The sequence below is a fragment of the Sardina pilchardus genome, chromosome 5 (genome assembly GCF_963854185.1).
Source record: "Sardina pilchardus chromosome 5, fSarPil1.1, whole genome shotgun sequence".
Lineage (NCBI taxonomy): Eukaryota > Metazoa > Chordata > Actinopteri > Clupeiformes > Clupeidae > Sardina > Sardina pilchardus.
In genome coordinates, this window is record NC_084998.1 from 11877224 (window position 1) to 11903152 (window position 25929).

The 25929-nt window shown below is 42.0% G+C and overlaps 1 protein-coding gene across 1 annotated transcript in view; it reads right to left on the reverse strand.

The window, feature by feature from the left end:
* Positions 1–216: 216 nt before the first annotated feature.
* Positions 217–25929, reverse strand: part of jakmip2 (janus kinase and microtubule interacting protein 2) — a 41555-nt gene continuing 15842 nt past the window's right edge. The window contains exons 2-22 of the mRNA XM_062535590.1: positions 23500–23743; positions 21805–22302; positions 19826–20035; positions 18178–18276; positions 17668–17814; positions 15837–15977; positions 14681–14737; positions 14446–14568; positions 14203–14331; positions 13686–13769; positions 10620–10682; positions 10300–10398; positions 10068–10166; positions 8994–9047; positions 8803–8868; positions 8579–8647; positions 7551–7628; positions 5325–5528; positions 2945–3010; positions 2106–2167; positions 217–349 (exon numbers count right to left, since the gene is read on the reverse strand). Of these exons, the coding sequence (XP_062391574.1) occupies positions 2117–2167; positions 2945–3010; positions 5325–5528; positions 7551–7628; positions 8579–8647; positions 8803–8868; positions 8994–9047; positions 10068–10166; positions 10300–10398; positions 10620–10682; positions 13686–13769; positions 14203–14331; positions 14446–14568; positions 14681–14737; positions 15837–15977; positions 17668–17814; positions 18178–18276; positions 19826–20035; positions 21805–22302; positions 23500–23628 (2466 nt within the window). The 5' untranslated portion in view covers positions 23629–23743 and the 3' untranslated portion in view covers positions 217–349; positions 2106–2116. The remainder of the gene's footprint in view (positions 350–2105; positions 2168–2944; positions 3011–5324; positions 5529–7550; positions 7629–8578; positions 8648–8802; positions 8869–8993; positions 9048–10067; positions 10167–10299; positions 10399–10619; positions 10683–13685; positions 13770–14202; positions 14332–14445; positions 14569–14680; positions 14738–15836; positions 15978–17667; positions 17815–18177; positions 18277–19825; positions 20036–21804; positions 22303–23499; positions 23744–25929) is intronic.

Genomic DNA, 25929 nt, shown 5'->3' on the forward strand with positions numbered 1-25929 from the left:
GTGTGTGTGTGTGTGCCTGTCTGTCTGTCTGTCTATGTATATCAAACAGATTGAGAGATAGAGAAGAAGAAAGAGGTTGAGAGGCTTCAAGCTGAAGGTCTGTTCCCAGTAATTCCACAGTAGTCGCAGAAAGCTCCCAGGAGGAGCTAATGTCCAGCACAGTCACACAGTGGAATCTCGTAGAAGGGTCCCAAATAAAAAACATCTCAGAGGGTCCAGACTGAGTCCATTTGAACATACGCCACCTCCGTCCACACACAACATTAAGAGCCATGAGTAAGGCCTGGGTCTTCACCGGGGAGATGCTGCCGCTGCTGCTGCAAACATGATCTACGGGATGCCTGTTTGACTGCGAGAAGAGAAGACCTGGTGTAAGTTCTACCGGACAGTCAACACACAAGACAGCACATCCAATAATACACAAATTGTGTTTCTATGACAATATGCATGAATGAGCAGAGCTGAAGTGATGGAGTGTTCATCTAGCCTGGTTTCATCACAGCCATCCACCCCTTCCACCCCTTCCACCACACCTGTGAATAGCTTCTGGGAACCACCGCAGAAGCTTCACAGCAGAATATTTCCAACTGTGGCATCCTAATTGGCGTAAACATCACCTTACAGTATCAACTTTAAAATCATTAGACCAGCCAGACCAATTTGAATGATCGGGGATTTCTATAATTACTTTGTACTTCAACACTAACCTTTTCAAACTGATAATAAGCAGGCTGTTTTGGCACTAAGGACTGAGAGAAAATGGAATTGATCATTCAGTTTAATATTCTAATATGTGGTTTAATGTCTGCATTAGGCCCATATTCCAATGTGTGATTTAAAGCTTGGTCTTTCTCACTAGTGGGTCACTTTGACACACTAAAAGAATGATTCTAATGACCCTGTATGTCTATGATATCTGCACTGTTCCTAAACATCAATAACATAATGCGTCAGGGGCGCGTTCACGTCAACAACCACAGGTTAAAGTAGATTGAGTATCTCCTGAAGTTTTCCGCTGTTGTTGTATGATTATCTATCCTTTGCTGTTGTGTATTTAAACCATGTATAATTCTCTATCAAATCAGAGACGCATATTCTGGAGTACCCTGTGCTTCGTGTGTGCCTCTCTCCTGTACAGCTGTAATTAAACCCTGTATCCTGATTGTACTTCTTCGTGACTGGATCTCATGCTTCACTTTGGTATACAATATTTTTACCAACAGACACAATGTCAGCAACATCTGCGATAAATGTATTCGCTTTTGCAGCTGGAAGTCTTTGGTGGCTGCTGGCATTGCTACTACTACTTCATTGCTTCATCTAGCTCTGCCACAGCCCCTTTCATTTCCAAACTGTAACATCTCGTCTGGTCGCAGATTGATTTTTCTATCCCAGTGTCTGAGGGAAAGGACAATGAAGCGTTGATAGGAAGACCACTTCCAGACCTCAGTGGGACAATGAACCGAGATACTGGTGGGGTGGAGTCAGACTAGCGTTTCTCCACTAATCAGACTAATTGGGAGATTAGCAGAGAGCTAGCCAACCGCACAACTGCGCCAACATGAGCGCAGCGCACTCCGCTTCTGATGTTTGGCTACTTCGATTACCTTGTTTTAAACACAACCCTCACACACACGAGCACCAAACCCTATCACTGCCATTGGCCTGATTGCAGTTCAGTTTTCATTTTTGTTGGTGCTGCTGCTCAATAAAATCCATTATTTATTGAAAGCTTGTCATGTGAAGATTTCGGCTCTAGTGTCCCTGCGCAAGTGACAGAATCGGTGCACTCGCTCATGTCGGTAGCAGAGCATGGTCCACTTAAACCTAATGATGGTGTGCTTGTAATGTGGTGATGCAACGATGATGAAATGCCAGACACCAACTGTCATGGTAACAAATAACAGGACAGGGCATCTGCTATTACATATTTATGACCTGGTTTTGTTTGGTCCTATGAGACCAGGGTTCAAGTCAAGTGTTCAAACATTCATAGCTAGTGAGATTACTGAAAGCGTGAAAGACCGGTGACACAAGGGAGCAGATAGAATGGTGATGCAGTCGAGAATGTTCAGCAGATGTTTAGAGAACATCTCAGAACTTACCTGAGCAGACATCAAGGCCAAAGGATAAAGGCAAGAGAAAAGAATAAAAACAAAAATAAAAACTGAAGATAGAAAGAGAGAGAGAGAGAGAGAGAGAGAGAGAGAGGAAGCAGTAGAAAGTAAACAGAAATGGAAAGACAGATGAGAGAAAACAAAGAGGGGAAATAACACAGATGTTAGTCGGAAAACACATTTGAAAGACACACAGATATTGCACATAAGCAGTTAGGGGAAGACTAGTTTGAAGATCAATAGCAGTGATACATTAGTCAAAAAAACAGGTCTGTTTTGGAGTGCTACAAGGTGTAAATCCTGTTTTGGTGCTCTTCGGTGCATGTTTAAGTAGTCGAAAATAAAAACTTTTCATATGCATCATTTTTTGAGTGCCTCGGATCTCTCTACTTTTTCAGCAGTGATACATTATTATTCCTTATTCACTTGAAATGCATTGTATGTTTTACGGTGTTAATTCCAACAAACATGAGAAACATGATTTGATCATAGAGATGAGGTGGAATTGGATCACATAATCAACTAGATACTATTCTATTTCAGAACTCTATTGTAGAAAGTTGTTCAAATTCAGTTAGTTATTTACAACTTATTATGGGATCAAATCATGTACAGTATGTTTAATGGTTCAAGGCAATATGGCAATCCTTATTCTTCCTATGGCAAATCTAGGCAAACTCCTAGGAGTGCCCATTGCTGCTATCTAGTGATCTTCACTGACTCTGTGTGAGCTCTTTGAGAGTAATACCACTACTAACACTTGCCAGCCTGAAACACTAAGGAAAAGGAGGATGCAGCAGAGGCCACTATCACTCCACCTGTCTTACCTTTTCCTCAAGGTCTTTGATCTGTCTCCTCTGGATGTCGGTTTTATCCTCCAGATCACGTATCCTCTGTGGAAATGAGACATATGGTTGCAACCTCCATTTCTCCATTAGCATGCATTATTTCCATTTGTATTGGGGGGGCATACATGTTTTGATAAACCGATTGTTTATTCGCTTGCAACTATATTAAAGGGATAGTTCGGATTTTAAGACACGAAGTTGTATGGGTTCCCTGTCAGCAACGTAGTGCATCAGCACTGACTTACCCCCGACAGCGTCCTGTGAGCCGAGATCCAGCCGGTTTTAGATCGTTTTTGATGCTGAAGAAAGTAGTCCGGCAAGTTTCTGGGGTCACGAAAGTAAAGTGTTTTTCTTCTCAAAACCATATGCGTTCAACAGAGTGATATATTTGCACCACAAAAACGTTGTCCAGGAAAAATTCAAACCTCGTTATCACTTACTTATTTTTCGCGATTCCTATCACTGCGCGCTACTGACAGCTGGACAACGTTTTTGTGGTGCAAATATATCACTCTGTTGAACGCATATGGTTTTGAGAAGAAAAACACTTTACTTTCGTGACCCCAGAAACTTGCTGAAGAAAATAGTCCGGCATCAAAAACGATCAAAAACCGGCTGGATCTCGGCTCACAGGACGCTGTCGGAGGTAAGTCAGTGCTGATGCACTACGTTGCTGACAGGGAACCCATACAACTTCGTGTCTTAAAATCCGAACTATCCCTTTAAACTACTGACAGGATACTTTTGGAAATATCCTTAAAAGTTTGGCCATATGATGAGAGAGAGGGTGGCGGTAGCTCAGATTTCAGATAGGTCAGATTTCACGGTCTCAAACTGCCTACTTGCACACTTCAAATACTTAATTTAAGTATCAGTGCAGATACTGGGACAACACTAACCATCTAAACAAGGGCACTACGGAAGTAAGCGCGCAGTGCACACTAGCAGTGTACTGATAGAAGTATGCGGTTGGAGACACAGCCACACACTCTCTCTCTCTCTCTTCTGTGTGGCTCTGACAGAATGGGTGAGTTAGGACGCCCTCTGTTGACAAATTAAAGTACTGCAATATTTGAACATGACATTTTTCACACTGTGCATCTAGCTTACAGCAGGGCTGCCTCATAAACGCTTTCAGCTATTGTTTGAGTGTAGCAGAGGTAGGCTTAACACATTTTTTTGAAAGACCTGACCATGAAGTAGCCAACATTAGTCATTATACATCATACAGTACATGCTCTCCACAATGGTGGAATTGTGTATGTTTGTTTCTTTGACCTGGTGGCTACTGACTAGCTATGTAAAGCCATGGCACAACTTCAATGGAGAAAACTAAAAGGTTTGGCATGGTACGACTGGCCTGCTTGTGGGTCTACCGGCGCCTCTTTGTTTCAGCCTTAGAACACCAGTTGGGATTTCCTTTGTGTTTGGGTCTGTTTTTGTTTTTGTCCTAGTTTTGGAGTTTTCCCTGCATCTTGTGAACACTGGAGATATGAGATTCACATGCTGGCTGGTCATCCTTGTAAACTGCTGTCCTCTTGCATTCCATTCACTATAAATTTGCTCTTGACTTCCACGCTATCACACACACCTAGGTTAGGGACTTGGGTCTTATCTGGGCAACACATTACAACCCTAGACTTGTTGTGAGCTTTAAGGGGCATTCACATACGTCGCTACTCGCCCATCGCTCCTCGCTTCTCGCCGAAATTCTACTCGCTGGCAGGAAAAAATACCTGCTGCCAGCGTCGGTACAGTCTATGCTGCAAACATGTCCGTTAACTGTCAATCATCTCTATTCTACATTCTGATTTGGTACTCACTTCACTCGCTTCACTCGCATCGCTGAAAGTTTAAATTATTTTATCTCCGTACCCGCCCACATCGCATCGCTAGTCCTCGCATCGCCTGTCCTGGCCACATTCCGCTAGAACACATTCACATTCCATTGACAGTTCTAGCTCAGAGATGGGCGAGTAGCGACGTATGTGAATGCGCTTGTTGTAAGGCCTTGTCTTCCTACCATAACATAGTGCAGTGACAGTAGGCTTCAACTTTTTTAAATTGAATTTAATTTAATTTAATTTCAATTTTATTTGTAGGGGACAAGGTGCAATTAATACATAAATGTGAACAATTTCTGAATACTGAAGTCTCATGGCAATGACGTTGGCGTTTAGCTCAGGCTCATACTGAGTGAATGCATGTCTGAGAGTATGTTTGTCTACTGTATGTGTGCGCATGTGTGCCTGTGTGTGTGCGTGCGTGTGTGTATGTATGTGCGCGTATGTGTGTGTGTGTGTGTGTGTGTGTGTGTGTGTGTGTGTGTGTGTGTGTGTGTGTGCGCGCGTGTGTGTACCTGATGTGCCTGATGCAGCAGCTCCATGCGCTCCTGCAGCACTTGGCAGTCGTACTCGCGGCTCTTGCGCAGCATCTGTCTGCGGAGCTTCTCCACGGCGGTGCGCAGCTCGTCCTTCTGCGTGTCCGTCAGCGGCTCGCCATACTTGATCACCTTGTCCTGCTGCAGGGCGTTGTACAGGGTGGCCTCCAGCTCCTGGATTTGCTATTGGGAACAGACAGGAACATTACATTACACTGACGCTTTTTAACCAAAGCGACTTACAACATGGTAAAACATTTAAGCTTTTAAGAGCAATTCTAACAACAAATGAAAAACCACAACCACTCAGGAACAGACAGGCAGGTCAGCAGCACACACACGTACACCTGAATACATACTGTACACACACACACACACACACACACACACACATGCATACTCTATACATACATATACACAAACATACAAATGTAAGTAACGGACAGCACAAGATTCGGGATTCCAGCTCCTGGATTTGCTATTGGGAACAGACAGGAACATTACATTACACTATATTTGGCTGACGCTTTTTAACCAAAGCGACTTACATTATGGTAACACATTTAAGCTTTTAAGAGCAATTCTAACAACAAATTAAAAAGCACAATTAGTGCATCAATGAGTGCAACTCAGGAACAGACAGGCAGGTCAGCAGCACACACACGTACACCTGAGTACATACTGTACACACACACACACACACACACACACACATGCATACTCTATACATACACACAAACATACAAATGTAAGTAACAGACAGCAAAAGATTCGGGGAGCAAAAGTTAATGCCCATTCGAAGTGGTATAACGTCCAGGCAAGAAGCGCTACTACTCGAAGTGCAATTACCTTATGCTACTAAAATGGCATGAAATCCATTTTTCCTCTTATATCACTGTTGCAACACTTGTGCTGTGTTCATTTCTACGATTTGATAGCTGAAACTGTTTGTAGTTTTTTTTTTTAAGCATATTTTTGGAGCTTTTTGCCTTTATTATTACAGGATAGTGAAGAGGTAGACAGGAAACAAGTGGGAGAGAGAGATGGGGTGGGATCGGGACAAGACCGCAGGCCGGATTCGAACCTGGGTCCCCGTGGGCACTCGGACCCGTTTATGGTACGAGCGCTGTAGTCTGCTGCGCCACAGCGCCCCCCCTAAACTGTTTGTAGTTTGTAAAACTACTTTCTGCCATACATCGACATATTTCTCAATTTACAGGACAAACTGCCCTTAGAAATAGATGGTTGCAGCCAAAGCCCTGTCATTATAGTTTCATCTCATTAGCTGCCAAGCTAGGATATCCCAGGAATTAGTTGAGCCTTAGCATTGCAAAATCGCTGCTGTACTAAAATCTAACTCAAAAAGCACTCAGAGAGCGCAAACCTCCGCCAAGCGAAAACATAACCGCCTACTGGATCCAGACGGTGATACGGATCACTCCCAACAAATGTTATAGTTTCTTCTTTGTGTCATTTCAGACCTTCCCTGAAAATTTCCTCAACATCCATCCATAACTTTTTAAGTTATCTTGAGAACAAAGAAACAGACAAACAAAGAAAGAAACAAACAGACAGACAGACAAACAAACAAACCCCGATGAAAACATAACCTCCTTGGCGGAGGTAATCAAGTGTAACGGAGCTAAAAGCCATCTCAGACATGTTGCAATGTCGCTATGCTCTGATGGCTACAGTAGTTGTAATGTGACAGTTCTTTTAAACTTTAAAATTAAAGTTTAGCGAATTGATGTAAGAAATAATTATCTTACACCTTCTAAAAATCATTACGCCACAAGAAAAAAACAAATAGTAAAAAGGTGCATATACTGTAAGCACAGCGGAAGATTGTAACCGCTTGTCAATCAATAATGAAAGCAAATAACTGTGAAGAACTGTTTTGCCTCTACAGTACCCCTCCATATCAGATAGCCCCCTACTAAGACTATTACAAACAAAGACACACATTTAACTCACAATGAACTTATGCACACACACACACACACACACACACACACATACTAACAGTGCATGGACACATACAGTACACATCCCGCAATGCACATATTCTCCCACACAACACCCACATACGATAAACACATACTTGTGCTTTATATTATTATTAAAACACTATACCAGTGTACCCCAAATCATCATCAAGTTCTGAACACCCAGATAAAGAAGTGATACAAAGACTGTATGGTATACCATGTAAGCTTGGTCCAAAGCCTGCTTTCTGTAATCCAGCTCCTCTTCGAGGTAACCTTTCTGCTTGCAGAACATTTCCTAAGAAAGAACATCATTGTCAGTAATAGCCCACCAACCTACTTCCCCCCTGATATGTTATGGTGCTATGGAATATGTTATTCATGGACAGGATTGTAAATGATAAGCAGGACACAACCCAGGGGCTAGACATTGTGCATACACAGTGTGTGCTTGTTCTACAACACCAAAGCCATTTACAGATGTTAAAGATGGTGGTCTGTAATGGTTGGGTTTTACAAGGGGAACTTAACCTTCAACCTTGTATTGTCAAAACTGATTGCTTTCACAGTAAAAAACACACCCTTCCTCTTTGTCCTATTTTATTAGTAGTATTATTATGCATATAAATCAGTGTTTTGTATAGTCTGTCTCTGTGTATTTCTTGACTGAATGTTTTAATGTTGATTTTGTAAGGTGACCTTGAGTGTCCAGAAAGACGCCCATAAAATGATGCATTATTATTAGTAGCAATATGCTTGGTGCATTCATGAAAAATGGAAGTGCAAGTTTCAGTGCATTTCTACCTGCTGTATCATGCAAATCAAAATATCTCTCCCTAATCAAAGAGGTGTGTGGGTGTGTAGCATTCCAAACTTCCGAAAGGTGGTCAGGGTAATTCTAACATGAATTTACAATCCCCTTCCAGCAAAAAAAAAAAAAAAAAAAAAAAAAAATTCTACATTTGTTATTTATGCTAATATAACCAAGAATTTCACTCAAGATCTTCTATATGACTGGGCAAGTGCAAGCCCAGCTATGAACCCAGGATTCAAACTCGGCTATGGATAAAGAAGAGTACAAGCATACTGCATAGCCTCGCCCTTTACTGTATCTCTACCTACTGTTTGTGAATATTCCACAAGGCCTGAAATACTGCTTCATTCATTCAGACTGCCATTCTGGGCAGTAAGTGGGCCGCACTGAACTGAGTCAGTGAGATTGAGAGCCGGCGCCAGAGCATGACTCACCATCTCGAGCTCCAGGTCCATCATTTTCTGGTGTAGTGCTGCCTCCGTTCCCTCGATCTGCTGTATCCACTAGGGGGCAACAGAGAGTTAGTGTGAGAGAGGTTACAGCAGGTGCTGCTGATTGTCAGTAATCTTTCTCAATCTGTGTTACACTTTAGACACTTTCTCTCTCTCTCTCTCTTTCTCTCTCTCTTACTCACTCACTCATTAACTAATTCACACACCTTTTCAGCAAGAGAAAGCACCGTGCTTGCTTGAATAATGGCTACTTGCTCTTCATTTCGTAAGTTCTGAAAAGAACGCACAACAAACAATGTTAGAAAAGACACAGGTCAAAGATATTTAATCATTTAAAATGAAGTGAAAGAAACACAACTGTAAGAGATATACTACAGCAATAGATGTTTTGATTTACCCCATTGTCTCCCAGTATGTCTAGAAGTTTAATGAGATCAGGTATACACACATCCTGAAAAAGAAAGAAGGAATTGAATCATGACCTGACAGATAGTGCTGCGGATTAACAGCAATGCTTTCCGGGAACACCTTTTTCAGGGATAGGTGTTCATCTTTAAATCTGAATTCAGCACACAGTACATTTCTTTAAAACGTTCTTCCAGTAAAGTCACAGAATTGACGCACTACTGTTAAATCATTAAATGGGAGAATACCTAACTAACTAGCTATTAGACATACTTCAGTAGTTCAGGCATTACAGACCTCTCAGGTCACAAGAGAAATATTTGTGGGTAAAACCTACAGTAAGAATCACACATGGTGATTCTTGGTGGAATCAAGGTGAAACACCTTTTAGTTGCTACTGTATGTGGTTCAGCTTTGGAACGAACTTCGGGATGACTCCAAAAATGTTTCAACTGTTGCCAGTCTCAAATTTAGACTGAAGACCAAACTGTTCACAGATGCTTTCTGCTAGCATATCAAAGGCACTTTCTGTTCATGAGATGCACTATTTTTTGTCTTTTAATTAATTTAATTCAATTTCATGTACTTTACTTGTTGACCTTTTCTTCAGCTCTTGCCCTTTTTTGTTTTTATTATTTATTTATGTTTTCATTTTTATGTTTCTATTTATTTATTTATTTATTAGCATTCTTTGCTTTGCTTATGTGAAGCACATTGAATTGTATAAAATGGACTATGTAAATAAACTTGTCTTGTGCCATGCCTTTTCATGTCACAGTACTAATACATAATTCTAGATAGATGGCATAACGCATAGAATTGTATGTTTAAAAACAACATTGAAATCAACCAAGACAAGGCCATACATCATCTGTTTGACTTGATGAATTCAGAATGATATTGCTACAGCACAGCTACATGCCACATCTGCCCAAGTGTACTGTAACAAGACATGTGAAACAAGTGTCAATAAAGGAGTTATCTTGCATGAGGCCATGGCCATGGGCTGGGTAGCCTACTGTGCATAACTCTCGTATAAATCAATAGAGTTGACAGGTTGCCTTACCTTCACCCCCTCTTTCATACAGTAGATCTGGAGAGCACTGACTCCTTCAGAGAATGGGTGGATCCGGAGGTTAAACGGAGGAGACCTCCTCTCTCGCTCCTTTAAGATATAAATAAATACTAATTTTCATCACCTTCAAATATTTATCCGATTACAAAGGAGACCACCTGTCAGATTCATTCAGTAAAAAAAAATGTATGATGTCTCATGTTTAGCTGGCAGAAAAAAGCACCTCTAGCTCCAGGTTACGGAACTCCAGGAGCTCATTCTGGTCCTTGGAGTCTTGCAGTTCCTGAAGAAGTCGTCCAGTCTCACTGTCTTGCTTTTCCACCTAGGGGGAAAACAGGAGTCGTAGCAACTGAATTACTAAAGCAGTACTTATCACCTGTCAGACTGAAAGCAAGAGATCAACTTGACTTGGATTTTTTTTATTTTTTTTATTTCCCCCCATTTTAGGAAAGTAAAGGTTGTTTGGCAGAGTAAAGCTATTACATTACATTGAATTAAGCCAACTAGGGGAGGTTAAAATAGATGCACGTGAATCAGACAAACCTTTTCCAAGAGTTCTTGGTTCCGTCGCAGAAAGAGCTGTTTCTCTTCAACCCATTTTGAGTCCTGTGAATGGAAAACAGCAGATCATGGATAACGGAGTCAAAAGGTTTTCTTCAAGGAAAATCAATATACAGTACTGTATATTTCATCATGTTCTACTTTCTCCTGTATCACCAATAATATCAGTTCTTCGACAGCACCCACATTTTCTGAAAGTTAGTGTAACGTTAGCTAGTACACAGTTGTGTAGTATGCATTTTGTGTAAACCATCCTCCCAGCGTTAGTGTCAGAGCTAGCAGCTCGCATGCTCGACTCCTGATCCAAGCTGCTGCTGTTTGCAGTTCGAGTCCAGGGCTGAGCTAGCCTGGGTGTTCCAATGCTGCCTTGCGCGCAATTTCATTCACGCTGCTAAGGCAGTCTGGAAACTACCGCCCTAATTTTTGCCTGAGATAGGAGACCAATCACAGAACAGGGGGGAAAGCAAGACGATGGTGAGCTATGCACAGACGCATTTGAAAGACATCGGTGGCGCCCAATAGGGCTGAGCCGCATGTTGAACACAACGCTGGCTACATTATCTTAGTATAAACAATATTCATTCACTAATACGAGGTACAGCTCTCAGTTTTCTCAAAAAACAATCATTTCTTGCTATTTTATATCTTAGCAGAGACTGTTACAATTAGCTAAGCTGTGGAAAACATGAAATAGGTACAGTAGGTAGTCTTACTCTACTAATTGTTGAAACAAATTGTGAAACTCTTGTGAAGAGTTTGCTTATGTTACTACTTGCCTACTTTTCTCATGGGATTCAGTTCTGGTCTCCCTTCATAGACCCCATGGCCCTTGTGCATTTTAATGTGTCTCTTCTTTTCAAAAAGCACACAGCTACAGCTACAATACTTCTTAAAGTACAGTACTGAAATACTGAGTTATGATTCACATGTCTATCGTGAAATGAAACTGTTTTCTTTTTTTTCAGAAAAACACCTCAGAATTGATTGCATTCATAGAGTTCACAGGTCTAAGAGTAAGCTGGCTAGTATCTACCCTGACAATGATCCAAAATGTGACAAATGTCACCAAGGCCCAGCCAATCTCAGTCATACTGTATATTCTGCTCTTGCCCCACCCTTGCTCCTTTCTGGGCTTGCGTTTTTGACTCCCTCTCAGCCACCACATCTGCCAAGATCCAACCCTCACCATTACTTGCCTTGTTTGATGTCCTACCCATTGGTCTCTCACTGCCACACTATTTTGCTGAGCTTGTTGCCTTTCTCTCTCTGCTAGCAAGGCGTGCCATTCTGATGCGATGGAAAAACTCTTGCCCCCCTTCTCATTCTCAATGGATAAAGGATGTCCTTCATTTTATGAGATTGGAGAAAATTAAACCTTCCTTTCGCAGAACACAAATTCTATAAAATATGGCAACCCTTCCTAGTGTCAGTTCTCTCCAAATAGACATTGACCCTGATGTCTTGATTAGAGCTGTAATCGGGCCTTAAAAGTTAGACCCGACAAGGCCGAGCCCGACAGTGTTCAGCAGCCCGATCCTGAACCGACATTTTGATTGACAGCTTTTTAAAAGCCCGAACCCGTTTACAGCCCGACATTATTGAAATCTGCGCAGTGCACGCACATATCTTTTGCCTTTAGTCAAGAATGAGTCATGTACATGTATCATGTCTTTTAACATAATTTATTTATAACTAGGCTATATGCCACTAAGGAAGCTTTAAAGAAATAAAAAAAGCCTCCATTTTCAAATCTTTCTCGCACTTGAAACGCATCACCAGACTACTAATTTACCGCGCAAGCCGGAGCGGAAACCCGAGCCTGGCCCGAGCCCGGGTAAACTGAAGTGACAAAAATTAAGACCGAACCCGACCGAACCCGTCGGGTCCGGGCAAAGATCTTCAGCTCTAGTCTAGATAACCCCAAAACTGAACAAATCGACAACAACAACAAATCAACAAGGACAATCAGAAACAAAGAATAAAAAATCAACAAGTGAGCAAAAAAAAAAAGAATTGATTGCATAAATACATAAATATCGACCAAAAGAAATTATGTAAATATAAAAAGAAGAGAAAAAGAAAAAATACACTGTTTTCGCATCTGCTGACTTGATGATATGAGCAGCAAGAGATTACAATGCATATTTTTGTAGGAGCCATCCGTAAGTATAGCTACTTAAGCAGTGTCCCGTTGGGACACTTTGTTCAATCAAGGACAAAAATTAGGTTATCCAATTTTACTTGATATGTTACAACCTTTTGACTTGGTGTGTTACAATGTCCACTGACACTGATTCTGGAGCTAGAGAAATATGTTATCATAACCATGTATGCTGGATTCAGAGGAAAATGCATTCTCCTGCAGTCAAATATGAAGGGTTACATATTTAAATGATAACAGCCTGAATAGTGTTGCTATTCACACATATTCTCTTATAAAACACCCTTGACTAATTGTCATTTTCCCCCCTGCACAATACGGTTTGATGTTGTAGCTATTAAAGACTTTTCCTAGAAATCAAATTGTTCACGCTTGGCCTTTAGAGACTTAGACGAGACACAAAGAGCCCAACATCATTCCCCTCTCAGCTGCTCATGCCAGGGAGGATCTTAAACACTACTTCCAGGAAAGCTTTCTAATCACACATCTTACAAGCATGAATCACATTCATGTTCTCAGAAATGGGTTATGCTAAACACCCAACGGATTTACAATGATTTTTGTCATAAATAAAGCTCAGATTGAAAATGCTAGAATCCTAACTTTAAGGTTATAATGGATAACCTAGCAGTCAAAATGCAGGGAGAGTCACTGATTTATGATGATAACACGTACAGTAAGTGGTGGGGGACTAGGCCTGCTGTTGTCACGGAACTGGAATCAGTAACAAAAAGGTACAAATAAAAAAGAAACCTTGATTCTGGAGAGCTTGACCTGCTGTTTGCGGTATAACTGGCGGCTATTAAGTGACAGATCACTTTCCCGTCACCCAACCCTTTCTTTCTAAATCACAGGGCCAGAAGACAATAACACAGTCTGGCCCTTACCTGTCCTTTGAGTGTGAGCTCCTTCTGAAGGTCCTCGATCTTGGCCTGGTAGCGCTGCACATCTGCCTGAAGCTGCTCCTGGGCCTGAGACAGACAGAGAGAGTAAGAGACAGACAGAGAGAAAGGTTACCAATATTATACTATATTATATAACACAGACACCAGAGGAGGAGACAGAAAAGTGTTTGAACTCTATGATTTAGTTCCACAACTTGAAGTAGCAGTCCTGATGTTTCCGTTGTCTTTGTTCTTGTACTCTGCACAATGACAGTAAAGTTGAATCTAATCTAAACTCATCTAAAGTGCCAGTGTCCATGGTTATGATTCAGTAGAAGCAGACAAGACAGGTCTTACTATTCAAATGTGACAGACTGGAACGGTACTGGAAGTGCGATGATTTCCTATTCTAAAACAGCATTAAAAAAAAGGTGCAGGTGATGGGACAGGCCCTGTGTGTGTGTGTGTGTGTGTGTGTGTGTGTGTGTGTGTGTGTGTGTGTGTGTGTGTGTGTGTGTACCTTGGCCTCCATCTCTGCGTCCAGCATGCCCCCCTTCTGCTCCTGCAGGAGAGCGTATGCACGCTGAAGAGCCTGGTACTCCCGCGTCAGCTGACGGAAGCGCAACTCTGCCTCCTCGGCAGCCAGACCCTGCACACACACACAGAGGGTGAGATCACGATTTAGGCTTAAAGAGGCAGGTTACATTTGTATACAACAGAAGAGAGAGAGAGAGATCCACAAGGCATTTGAACATATCCTAACCTCGTCCAAATCCTCGTCTGGTGTAGCAGGAGTCCTATCCATTCTCAAGGAAGCTACTGACGAGGTCTCTGAATCCATTGACTCCTCATCGTACCCAAAGAAGGTGTCCACAACAATGTGCCTCTGTAACGCAGAATCACTCAGTGAGGAATGGTCATCCTAACAGCTACGACAGCCTTACAAAAAGATTTCACACTGGAGACATTTCACTGCATTCTACTGCAATGCCACTTACCTTGATGGGTCTGGAACTTCGTTTATGTCTCTTTTTCCTCAGCAATTTCTCTCTGTCCTGTGGCACAGGGTGAATCAGTCAGACATGGACAAAACACTACAGACACCAAGATACTGCATGTACTGTACCATGTGAAAATGTGTAAAATATCTGGCAAATAACATTTGTTACGGACACGGAAACTGCATGCTATTGTACCAAATGTGCAAGCCTACAGAATGCTGAATATACAGTACCGTGGTGTGGTGTATAATACTGCTTCAAGCCATGAAAGAGGACCATTTGAACCTTTTACAGTTTAAGAAAGTATTTGAAGACAAGAACAGACTTGCTGTAGCTTGCTGTAATGACAAACTGAGGGGTTTTTCTTAAAAAAAAAAAAAAAGCTGTTACATTCCATTATGAATGAGCTGGCAATGTTTTATAAAGATGGGCCATTCATACTAGCTACTGAATTTTATTGCCCAAAAATTAGCCCAGAAATGTCTCCAAAAGGGGAGGTAATAATCTTAGCAGTTTTCCCAATGAGAGGGAGAGAGAGTGCCTAACAGCATTATGTCCAATATTCCAATATGTGGTTCTATATTCCTCATTAGTAGATCACTTTGAACCAGAAGTAGCGCTATTCTCTCGCTTTTCACTAGAAGACTGGAATCTCCGCTTTAAGAACATCACTGATCAGCTGACAGACTGAAACGTGTCCGTTGCAGAGCTCTTTATACATGAACGTTTTGAAACTTTACATCAAAGGACATTGGCTTTTGAAGAACTATATTGTTACAATGATCCATAAATGTCACATGTAGGGACACAAACCTTGCTTTACGTAAATTTGTCTATGTCGAAGTCTATGTACCTTAATTAATATGGTGGGCAAAGTACAAAATCTAAAGCTGATCCATGAGCAAGGCCCTATGGACAAACTTCAGTGGGTATGCTCAGTGCTATCACACTATAGCTTAGTTCATGCACAAGACATCCCATTCAAGGAGTGACTTTGCATTTCATCCATCATATACAGTAGGGCCCTATGATACTGACCAAAAAATAGGTGAAAAAGAGATAAAATAACAAACAATTCTGACATACACTGACTGCGGCAGTAATACAAATCATATGACTTGTGATCAAATCGCATCAAAACGCTTTCACTTACTCTTGTCAGTTCGTCTATCATAGTCTGTTGTTCTAGAACCTGAAGCTTAAGGAACTCAATCTCCTGGTCATCGTGAGCCTGGTCAAGGTCATTTAAGGACTTCAGCTTCTTCAGTGGAGGATGAGAACTAATTTTCTCTTTCTAAGATAGAGGAAACACAACATTTTATATACAGTAGTGTATACATCTATATACAACTAGCCTAAGGCTACCTGGTAAATTGGCGCGATGCATCAAATGTTCACATTTATGTATTACAGTTTTTCTCAAATGCTAAAACACAAAAGCCAATCCGCTAAACCAAATGACCAGTTGTCTAAACACATTTACTAAATCTAGCCACAATTTTTCAATACCATAAACACATTTCACATGAAGACACAATTCACAAAACACAATCCTCCGTTCTCATAAATCTAAGCACATTTTTCCTTGCTAAAACACATCTTGCAAAACATATTCTCAAATGAAAGCTCATGTCATGCAAAATGCTTGCCACAGTCAGCAATAAGTGAACACAATGAACACACCTGGCATCATTTATTACACACAACGACTCAAAATTGAAGACACCTGTTGCTAATGCACACAGTGACTGTGGTGGTTGTGTGTGTGGTGTGAATGAAGAAAATAAAAGAACTTCACACCCTGATCATGTTTTCAAGAGTAGGCCTACTGTTGTGTGCAATAGATTCTGTTTTTTGCATTGAGTTGCGTTACAGTAGTGTACTTGCAGAATTTTCTGTACTCTTCATATGAAACTCACAAGTTGTGAGTTCCATATGAAGAGTACTGAAAATTATGTAGATCTCTGCAGAGGATTAGGCATTTGAAGAGCTCTTTTCCAAAACGCTATCAATCCATTTTTGAAAACATTACTGTACTGTAACAAATCATGTTACTGTATTTACAGTAATTGTGTGTTTCAGGTAATATCAATAAAAAGTTGTTTTGTTTTTATTGAGTAAAGATAAGTTACTGTAACTAAACATAACCCAATACAGTTTCACTGATATTACTTGAAAAACAAAATGTAAAAAATATATTTATGAAAATTCATTAGTAAAATGGTGGATATAGCGTTTTGGAAAAGAACTCTTCAAATGCCTAATCCTCTGCAGAGATCTAGAAGATCCGTTACTCTAAAGTTTTAAAAAAAATATGCATTGGCAGTTATGAAACAAAGAACCTTCTCACAAATTGAGCATTGTGTTTTCAATTGTTCTGCTGTAGTGTGTAATGATGTGTATAGTGTTTACATTTTTGAAAGCTTCGAGCTACCCTTTTGGTGTGAAAGTTTGAGTTTTGAAGTGAGAAGGTGGGGTTGTGCTTATGTAGCTTTAGAAAAGGGTATTGTGTTTAGACATTGGGGAACATGGAGGAAACGTTTTGTGAAATGTGTTTTAGCATTTGAGAAAAACTGTAATTGCAGATTGTCACAAATAAAATTGAAATCGAAATTGAATCAACAGCTAATGTAATCCCACAGATCTGTACAAATGTCCTTACAGAAGAACATTTGCATACTGCTTAATTAAGCAGACGCGTTTTATCTTACAATGCAGGTATTGCTACAGTATACGCATATCTTTTTTTTTTAAGATTATTTTTGGGGGCGTCTTATGCCTTTAAGTGGACAGGACAGTAAAGAGAATAACAGGAAGTGAGAGGGAGAGAGATTTGAGGTGGAATCGGGAAAGGACCACGGGGCGGGAATTGAACCCGGGTCGCCGGCGTGCGGTGCAGGTGCCCCAGCCAGTCGCGCCACGATTGGGGCCTAGGCATATAATTTTTAATAGCCTCGGGGGCACAAGGAGCGCTCCCTCCTCACCATCTCCATGTTCTCCTTGGTCACGCCCTTCAGTTTCTCCTCCACGCGCTGTAAAGACTGAGTCAGCTCATCGTTCCTTTTATTCAACAGCTTGTTCTTCTCCAACATGGGTTTGCACTGCTTCTCTGACTCCCGCAAACGTTTCAACTAATGACAAAGAGAGAGGGACATAAAGAGAGAAAGAGAAAAAGAAAAATAACCACATAAAGGCCATGCGTATATAACATCATAGGCACTTGTAATTCAATTTGAATTAGTTTTATACAGCATCTAGTGCCATTAACTATCAGCAATGACTTGACACTACACACACCCCTTAACAAACCTAATTTGACTACATTCTGAAGCTCTTCTAAACTAGACCTAAATTAGTTTGCTTTATTTTACATTTTCTGGACAACTTGGAAGTAAAGCAAAGTAGAGCAAAAATAATCCGTACATACATAACAATTAACTTAAGTCCACCAAGACAGCCTTGGCCAGAACAACACCTCCCACCAAAGTTCCTACCAGCTCATTTCTCTCCTCGCCCAGCAGTGTGTTGCGATCCTCCAGTTTCCGGATTGTCGAGTTCAGCTCAGCCACACGCCTTTGATTCCTTCTCATGTCCTACACACAAACACAGCCAGGCAGGCACACATGAAGCACATGCGTATACAGTATACCACCACACAAGCAAACACACACACACACACACACACACACACAAACGCACACACGCACACACGCGCACACACACACACACACACACACACACACACACACACACACACACACACACACACACACACACACACACACACACACACACACACACACAAACACACATTTTGACAGGAAATTGCAGGGAGTTATTTAATTTGGCCAGGATTATTTCACATCCCTATTTCAGAGACCCCCCCCCCTTCTTACAGTAATACGCAACACACACACACACATGCACGCATACACACACAAATACAAATACACATGTTTCCTTGTGCTTATCAAATACAGACCAATTGATAAGGTAGAAATGGATTTAGCATTAAACCATACATAATACCATAACATACACGTTTTTACATGTGTACTGTAGGTCAAAAGGTCTGGCTGAAACTTTCATGTCATGGGACCCAGACACAGCAAAAAAGTCCCTTCCTTCCTCTGAGATGGTAGCACAACACTGTTATCTGTCGAGGACGGAATTCTGATAACAAAAATGTTGTGTAATGTTTTAAAACCTTTTTTTTTTTTTCCTGATAACTGGTAAATAGAAATCATGTGCGGATATCCGTCACAAATGAACTTAACTCATGAAATCATTTTGGATTATTGAAGCAGCATAAAGACATCCCACAAGCCACTCTTGCTTTTACTGACTTGTTTTGCACTAGTCACAAGCTCTGAAGCCATTCCCAAGCACATCTCCCCCATCTCCCCATCTCCCAGCAAAAAGGTAAGATTTCTTTGACTTTATCACATACTGTATGACCATGTTTATCTATCTTTCAAATGAAAACAGAGAGAGACAGAGACGGAAGCTAATAATTGAATTTAGTGGTCAAATTAGCCAATTAGTCTGAAGCACTGAAAAAAACCAAAAAAAAACCCACCTCATTGCATTTGTATTTCCTTGTATTTTCCTACAACACTGCATAATCACATTTGAAAATTAGTGGGGCGGATACACTGGATAAATAGATAAATAGACAAAGCCAGGTTTCATGTGCAGTACTACAGTAAACTATTTAAAATAGGAAAAAAAATTTGGGGCTTAGAATGACTAAACTATGGCAGAAAGAGTGCGGATACATTGGCAAGAGGTGTGATCCTCAGACCACATTCAGCTCATAGTGCCATCCTGACTTGTGAGAATCTGGAACAAGACTTTCAATAAGCATTACATACATTAGTGGCTTTTTTTACGCATCCTGAAACGACACAAAACAGCTACGAGTGAAGCAAAGGCTGCTTCCCAGACAATGTCTACCATAATTTCCCAAATTCTGTCAAATTCTTCTCAGCTGTGAGGTTAATACACGGGGGGCAGTTCATATGGTATTAATATGGTTTTGTTTCTTTTAACTTGGATAAAACACTGTCCTGCGGCTTCTACACAATGCAGCTAATACGCAAGAAATGACTGTAGCGCGCGCGTATCGGCACAGAGACTCACGGGGCTCCCGCAGTACTCGGCTCCGTCGCCGGCCCGCCCGGGGATTTCCCTCTTGGGGCTGCCCAGGTTGCACTCGGCCTCCTTCACCAGGAAGAGCTGCTCGTCCAGTGCGTCCTTCTGGAGCTGCAGCTTCTGCAGGAAGCCGGTGGCTGTCTCCAGTTCCTTTTCCAGGGCAAAGACGGTGCGGTCCTTTGATTTGATCTCATCCACCTAAAACCACGAAGAAACATCCATGTTTGGACAGTTTAAATGCATTCATCGTCCATTCCACTTGCGATTTAAAAACACTGCTGAAATATAAAAGCTGATTGCTGAGGTACTGGGTTTGAAAGTGACAAAGTGGTGAAATAGTATAAGAAGCTATGTGTTGATGCTTCTTAAAGTAACTTAACTAAATGTCTCATGCAATGAAATTGAATGGTACTGTAGGCTTAAGGCTTTGTTACTTAAGTTTTGCTACTATCCTGCAGGACTGGATGGATGTTTCTCTGTCTTCACTGTAATGTTAAGTGTCTTGGGGGGGGGGGGGGGGAATGTCTCCAACATTATTATAAGGCTAAACATTATGTGGCTGAGTGGCTCTGTCCAAAAGTACTGTAACTACCGCTAAGTACAAATAATTAAGTGTTTTCACACCAAATCCCTTTTCCTCTTTTCATTAAATTAAGCTTTTCAACAGCAAGCGGCATCTTTTTGTACTGACAGAAAGTGGAATAGAGCACTGTGTCCAATATTTCAGTATGTGGTTTAATGTTCTGCATAAGGTCCAAAATTCCAATGTGTGATTTAATGTCTGCCTTTCTCTGTAGTGGGTAATTTTCCACAGAATTTCAAAGTACGGCTCTGCGTAATGACCTTGTGATATCCGTACTGTTTTTCAAAACATTGATAATGTAAGGCGTCAGGGTTTGACTACTTCGGGGAAGATCGATAATAATTTATGTTTGTACATTATGTGCCAAATGGTGAGGATTCTGTTCACTGCATGAGACACAAAAAGGCTACCAAGGGGAGCCATATCTAGTGTCCCAAAAATAACTATAAAAAAAAAGAACACAATCAGAGTGCTATTCAAGAGTTTGAAAACTGCTACGAACAACACATGCCAACTGGTGAGAAATCTTTGCCATGTCATGAGTCATATCCACTCATCCTCACCAAATCTGTGTAGTAAATAGTATTGTTGCACTTCTACAATGTGATTTATAAAAGTCTCATTTAGTTGACTACAAATATCTGGTCAGCCATCATGAGAGACACATAGAGCCAATCCAAAATAATGGACTATGGTAGTAAAGTTTACCACAAATGTGGCAGACGGAGATAAAGCATAATTCTAACACACCTTTAAGTAATACTGTGTTCATATGAAGATGAGTGTTTTCCCAACATTGTGTCTATATGACGATGAGTCTTCTCAACACATCAACCAACTAAATGATAATTGACTGTGATTTGTGAGCTCAGGAGGGAGTCTAACGGACAAAGCACTGGTGTACTGGCTATCGTCAAAGCCGGCTTATGTCAGCCACATGACAGAGGGCAATATAGAAGCTGGATCAAATAAGTGTAGACCCTAACATCTGACATGTCTGAAGTGTCCTAACATCCAATGATCATAGAAGTCCATAAACCACACTTGAGGTTGGGGCACTTAAAGGATCACTGCTGTAAAGGTGCCTAGCTACAGTGTGGTCAAAGGACAGCAGCACTAATAATAAAGTTATATTGCGCTTTTGTCAAACCCAAGCTCACTTTTGAGTGGAAAGGAAAATACTGCAACAAACAAACAAACAAAAACAATAAAAAAAAGAGGATGAAAAAGAGAGCTATGTCTTGGATGTGGAGGAGAAGTGATCATTAAACAAAAAAGGTCATGAGATGTGCTGCTAATAATAATAAGTGACATTTATGAAGTTTTAAGTTGGGTTCTCAAACCCAAGGATCGCTTTACAAAGCACCGTGAAGGGCCGTCGTACCAGCCTGCGTATGTCTTTCTCGCAGTCCCACTTGATCTTGGTGATCTGCTCCTGGTGCATCTGGTGCTCCGAGCGCAGGTCCCCCGCCTTCATCTTGTCCGCCTGGATGATGGTGCTGAGCGCCTCGTCCGTCTGCTTCTTGGTGGACTTGAGCTCGGCGATCTCCTGCAGCAGCCGCACGCGCTCGTGGTCGAAGAAGCGCCGCGCCTCCTCCTTGGCCTCCAGCGTGAGGGCGGTGCGCACCTTCTCGCCGCTGCCGTCGCGCAGCGCGCTCACGGCCGCCTTGAGCCGCCCGATCTCGCCGTCCTTGATCTTGGCGTGGCGCAGCAGCTCCTGCTCGTGCTGCCGCACCAGGCTCTCGCGCAGCGCCTGCTGCTCCTTCATCTTCTCCTCGTGCCACTTGGCCCGCTGCTCCGTCAGCGCCACCGTGTGCCGGTGCTGCTCCTGCTCGCGGATGCGCTTGGCCTCCTGCACCTTCTCGCGCTCCAGCTTAGTCACCTGTGTGGTGGTGGCGGGGAGAAAGGGGGCACGGGCGAGGTGCAACAGTTAGGTGCTGTGTCCACCAAACGCGTTTTTTTGCGCCGACGGCAACAATTTTCAATATACTGTAAAGTCTATGTAGCCCAGCGTTCACTTTTAGACTTTTAGAACAGCGCCGGGCTCGTCAATGTCACTTCTCGTTATAAACCGTCTCCAGTTTTAGTAACTTAGCAACAATAAACACTTCTCGAAGTGCCGAGAAAAGCGTTTTTTTAACGCTCTCAGCGTAAAAAATGCGATTGGTGGACACAGCACTTTAATGCAAAGGGCGGTCACACAAGACTGGAGACTAGAGAGTTACTATGGCTCTACAAGCTGAGGTGGACAAACTCCAGCCTCTCTCAGAAATTACAGTACGTCCTATACTACCACTTGTTCCATTCACTACACCAGCTGATTCTAACTAGCACTAGAACTCTTCAGCCAGGACAGTTAGGGTTAAGGGTTAAGAGTTTTCCACCTCTATTGGAATTTGAACTATTTATAAAATACTATTGTATTTACTATAAGTTAAGTTATACTGTATGGTCATGTTCAATATAATTCAATTCAAAAAACTTTATTTATCCCCGAGGGGCAATTTCTCCATGCAGGCATAGTGACATGTAGGAACTTCTCTATATTTTACCCATCTTGAGGTAGTGTGCACACATTCATACACATACAATCAGAGCAGTGAGCTCACTAGGCTCACACCCACACACCCGGAGCAGTGTGCAGCCTTTAATCCGGAGCCCGGGGAGCAGTTGGGGGTTAGGTGCCTTGCTCAAGGGCACCTCATCTGTGGATGCGGACGTGGATGTGGGAGAGTGATGTTCAATCACTTCCCCCACCCACACTGATCCTATCCTACTGGTCAGGGATCAAACCGGCCACCCTTCGGTCACAAGTAGGATTCCCTCACCAGTAGGCCACGGATGCCCAGATAAGTAGTTTAGGTCCAGATGTTTCTGTTATGTGTTCTTGTGATGACCAACGCCAGATGGGATACCTTCCCAGGCGGTCTTAAAGAGTTTTAATGAAATGGTGTCTGGGTTAAAGCTCTGGGTCTATTCACAATCACTGTCACTTTAAACCTCTCTGTTACAAGTAAATACAATAAATACAACAAACATATCTACATTTTATGTGTAATTCAAAGCATGAAAGGCCTACCTTGCATTTTTCCTGATGCAGTTCGATTTGAATGTCCGTCAGTTTCGACCTGAGGTCTTCGTTGGCTGCCTGTAGGGCAGAGATTAGTGCTTCGGGCTTTTCGCCCTTAGTACGGGCCTTCTTCGCCATAACAATGAGTTGCTACAATTCCTCCCCAGACACGTTCATTTAATCCACTTCCACTGCTTCAAAGAATTAAGTTTCCAATTCTTCCTCTTCTTCATATTCCTAGGGGACAGTAGACCTATGACATGGAAAAAAAACAGAAAAAGGTTTTAGAAGTTTGACTGCACAGAATTGTCAAACTTTTCACCAATACACTAATAAGCTACCCATGTAGCTCTGCAGACGGCAGCTCAACAAATGGATCCGCAGGGGCTGATCTGGCCCAGGTCTGGGCCGGAATCTATTCAGGAAGTCAGCCACAATGTGGGATTAGTACATCCACAACACCATCAGTCATCACAGTGAGTGTCCTCTGTGATTGACAGCAACGCTGTGTCTGTCAGCCGGACCGTCAATCTTTCCCGGCAGTGGCCTCGCCACACACACCTACCATTGCTAATGGGCTTTGACTGAATCAGACCCAAACAAGCCAAGAGAGTGCTGACATTGCGCTGATATCAATCTTAAAAACAATGGGGAAAAAAACAGGCACAGGATTCTAGGCCTACTCACTAAGGAGGAGGCTGTCTTCAGCTTGGTATGAAATCGATACAAGTTATTTTGGTGTGTGCTCCTCTGAGGGTGTCCGTAAACACAAAGATGCTCTTCCAGGGAATTTATCAAACTTTACCAAGTATTGCTTTGACTATGAAACTGATTGTTTTCATTTTTGTTTCGTACTGACAGTACTCGGTGGCCTCGAGAAGCAGAGATCTATATGTGAAAACTCGCCCGATTTCTCCTGTACGACTGCATTCAGTAGCCTACATTCAGCGCACATCTGTAAACGTAAACACAACGTAAATGGTGTGGTACGTGCTCATGCACCTTTACACCCCTACTTGAAACTGTTCTGAAAATAAATGGTTTAGACTGGGGCCTAGAGATGGGCTAGAATAAAAAGGATGAAGGTGCTCTGTCACTGATCTACAGTAATTTCACGCATATAAGCCGCATTGTGTGTATAAGCCGCAGGAAAGTGTTTTATGCAAGTTAAAAGAAAAAAAAACATAATAACACCATATTAAATGGCCCCCTGTATTAACCTCATAGCTGAAGAAATTTAGCATAATCAATATATAAGCCGTGGCTAATAGTTGGGAAATTACGGTAAAACGAGAGATCACCTAAGCTACACTGACGTAAGCTAGCGCAGGAGAGCGCGAGAGCACGTGTGCGAACAGTCTCTCCAACAGCCTGCCGAGCTGCAGGTGGGACGAGGCCCTGGGGGAGGCAGTGCCAACATGGCCAGGCGTCGCCTTGGCAACGGTGTACTGCAGCAATCTCTTGCATGCCCGCACACACACTGCACATATATAATGCTTCTGTGCTTCTCGTCAGCCAACAAAGACTATGGGCTGTAAAGAGGAATATGGAGTCCTTGTCCAGTGTCATGTCTGCCCATTCGAGTCAACTGAGCATCAGTCAGATGTTCTGCTTCACACACTGTTAAGGCAAAACCTACTGTAGTTATGTGGTAACGTGGCGCTGCAATGAAACTTCTAAAATACAGCATGCTTTTCCTCAATGAGATCTTTATTACAACAACAACTTGTGGCAGATCGGTTAGGCTAAACTTGCAGCGCTTTAAAGCAGCAGAACCTGCAACTGCGAGCCGGCGTTCTTAAACAGAAACCCTCGTTTGTTCCAAAATAATAAATAACAATAGTGCTAGGCCTAATAAAAACAATCCTGTTAAACGATTATTTAACCAAAAACATAATAATATTTAGATCTGACCGGTTTTGTCAAAATGTAGGCCTAACTCAAAACTATCCAAGGCACGGAGTCGTGAGAGATAGCTTCAGCACCAGTCTAATGATTTTTGTTGAGAAAGATAAGCATGTTGACATGATCTGGGGTCAAGCGCAACCTGGTGACCGTCAGTCCAGCCGAAAAGGAGATAAACGTTGCCGGGATGCACAGGTACTGCATCGCCGCTCTAATTTGGCAAAACAAGGGAACCTTATACCATTCACTCTCCAGTCAAGGTGCAATCCAGGGGTGGGGGAGTCTCCCTCAGAAAGTTCTGAAGTTCTGCTTCGATACCAGCCTCGCATTGAGTGTAGTGCTCCCCAAGGAGTTTTGCCATACAGAGGCGGATATAGTACTGCCATATTTTCTACCAGTGAGTTAACACAGGTGATATCTCTAATTATCTGATCTACCTGGTCATTAGATGATGGTTTACTAAATGGTTGGATCAAATACTTGGCAGGACTTTTACTTTCTGAACCCAAAATGTCCACCTCTGGCGCCATAGCA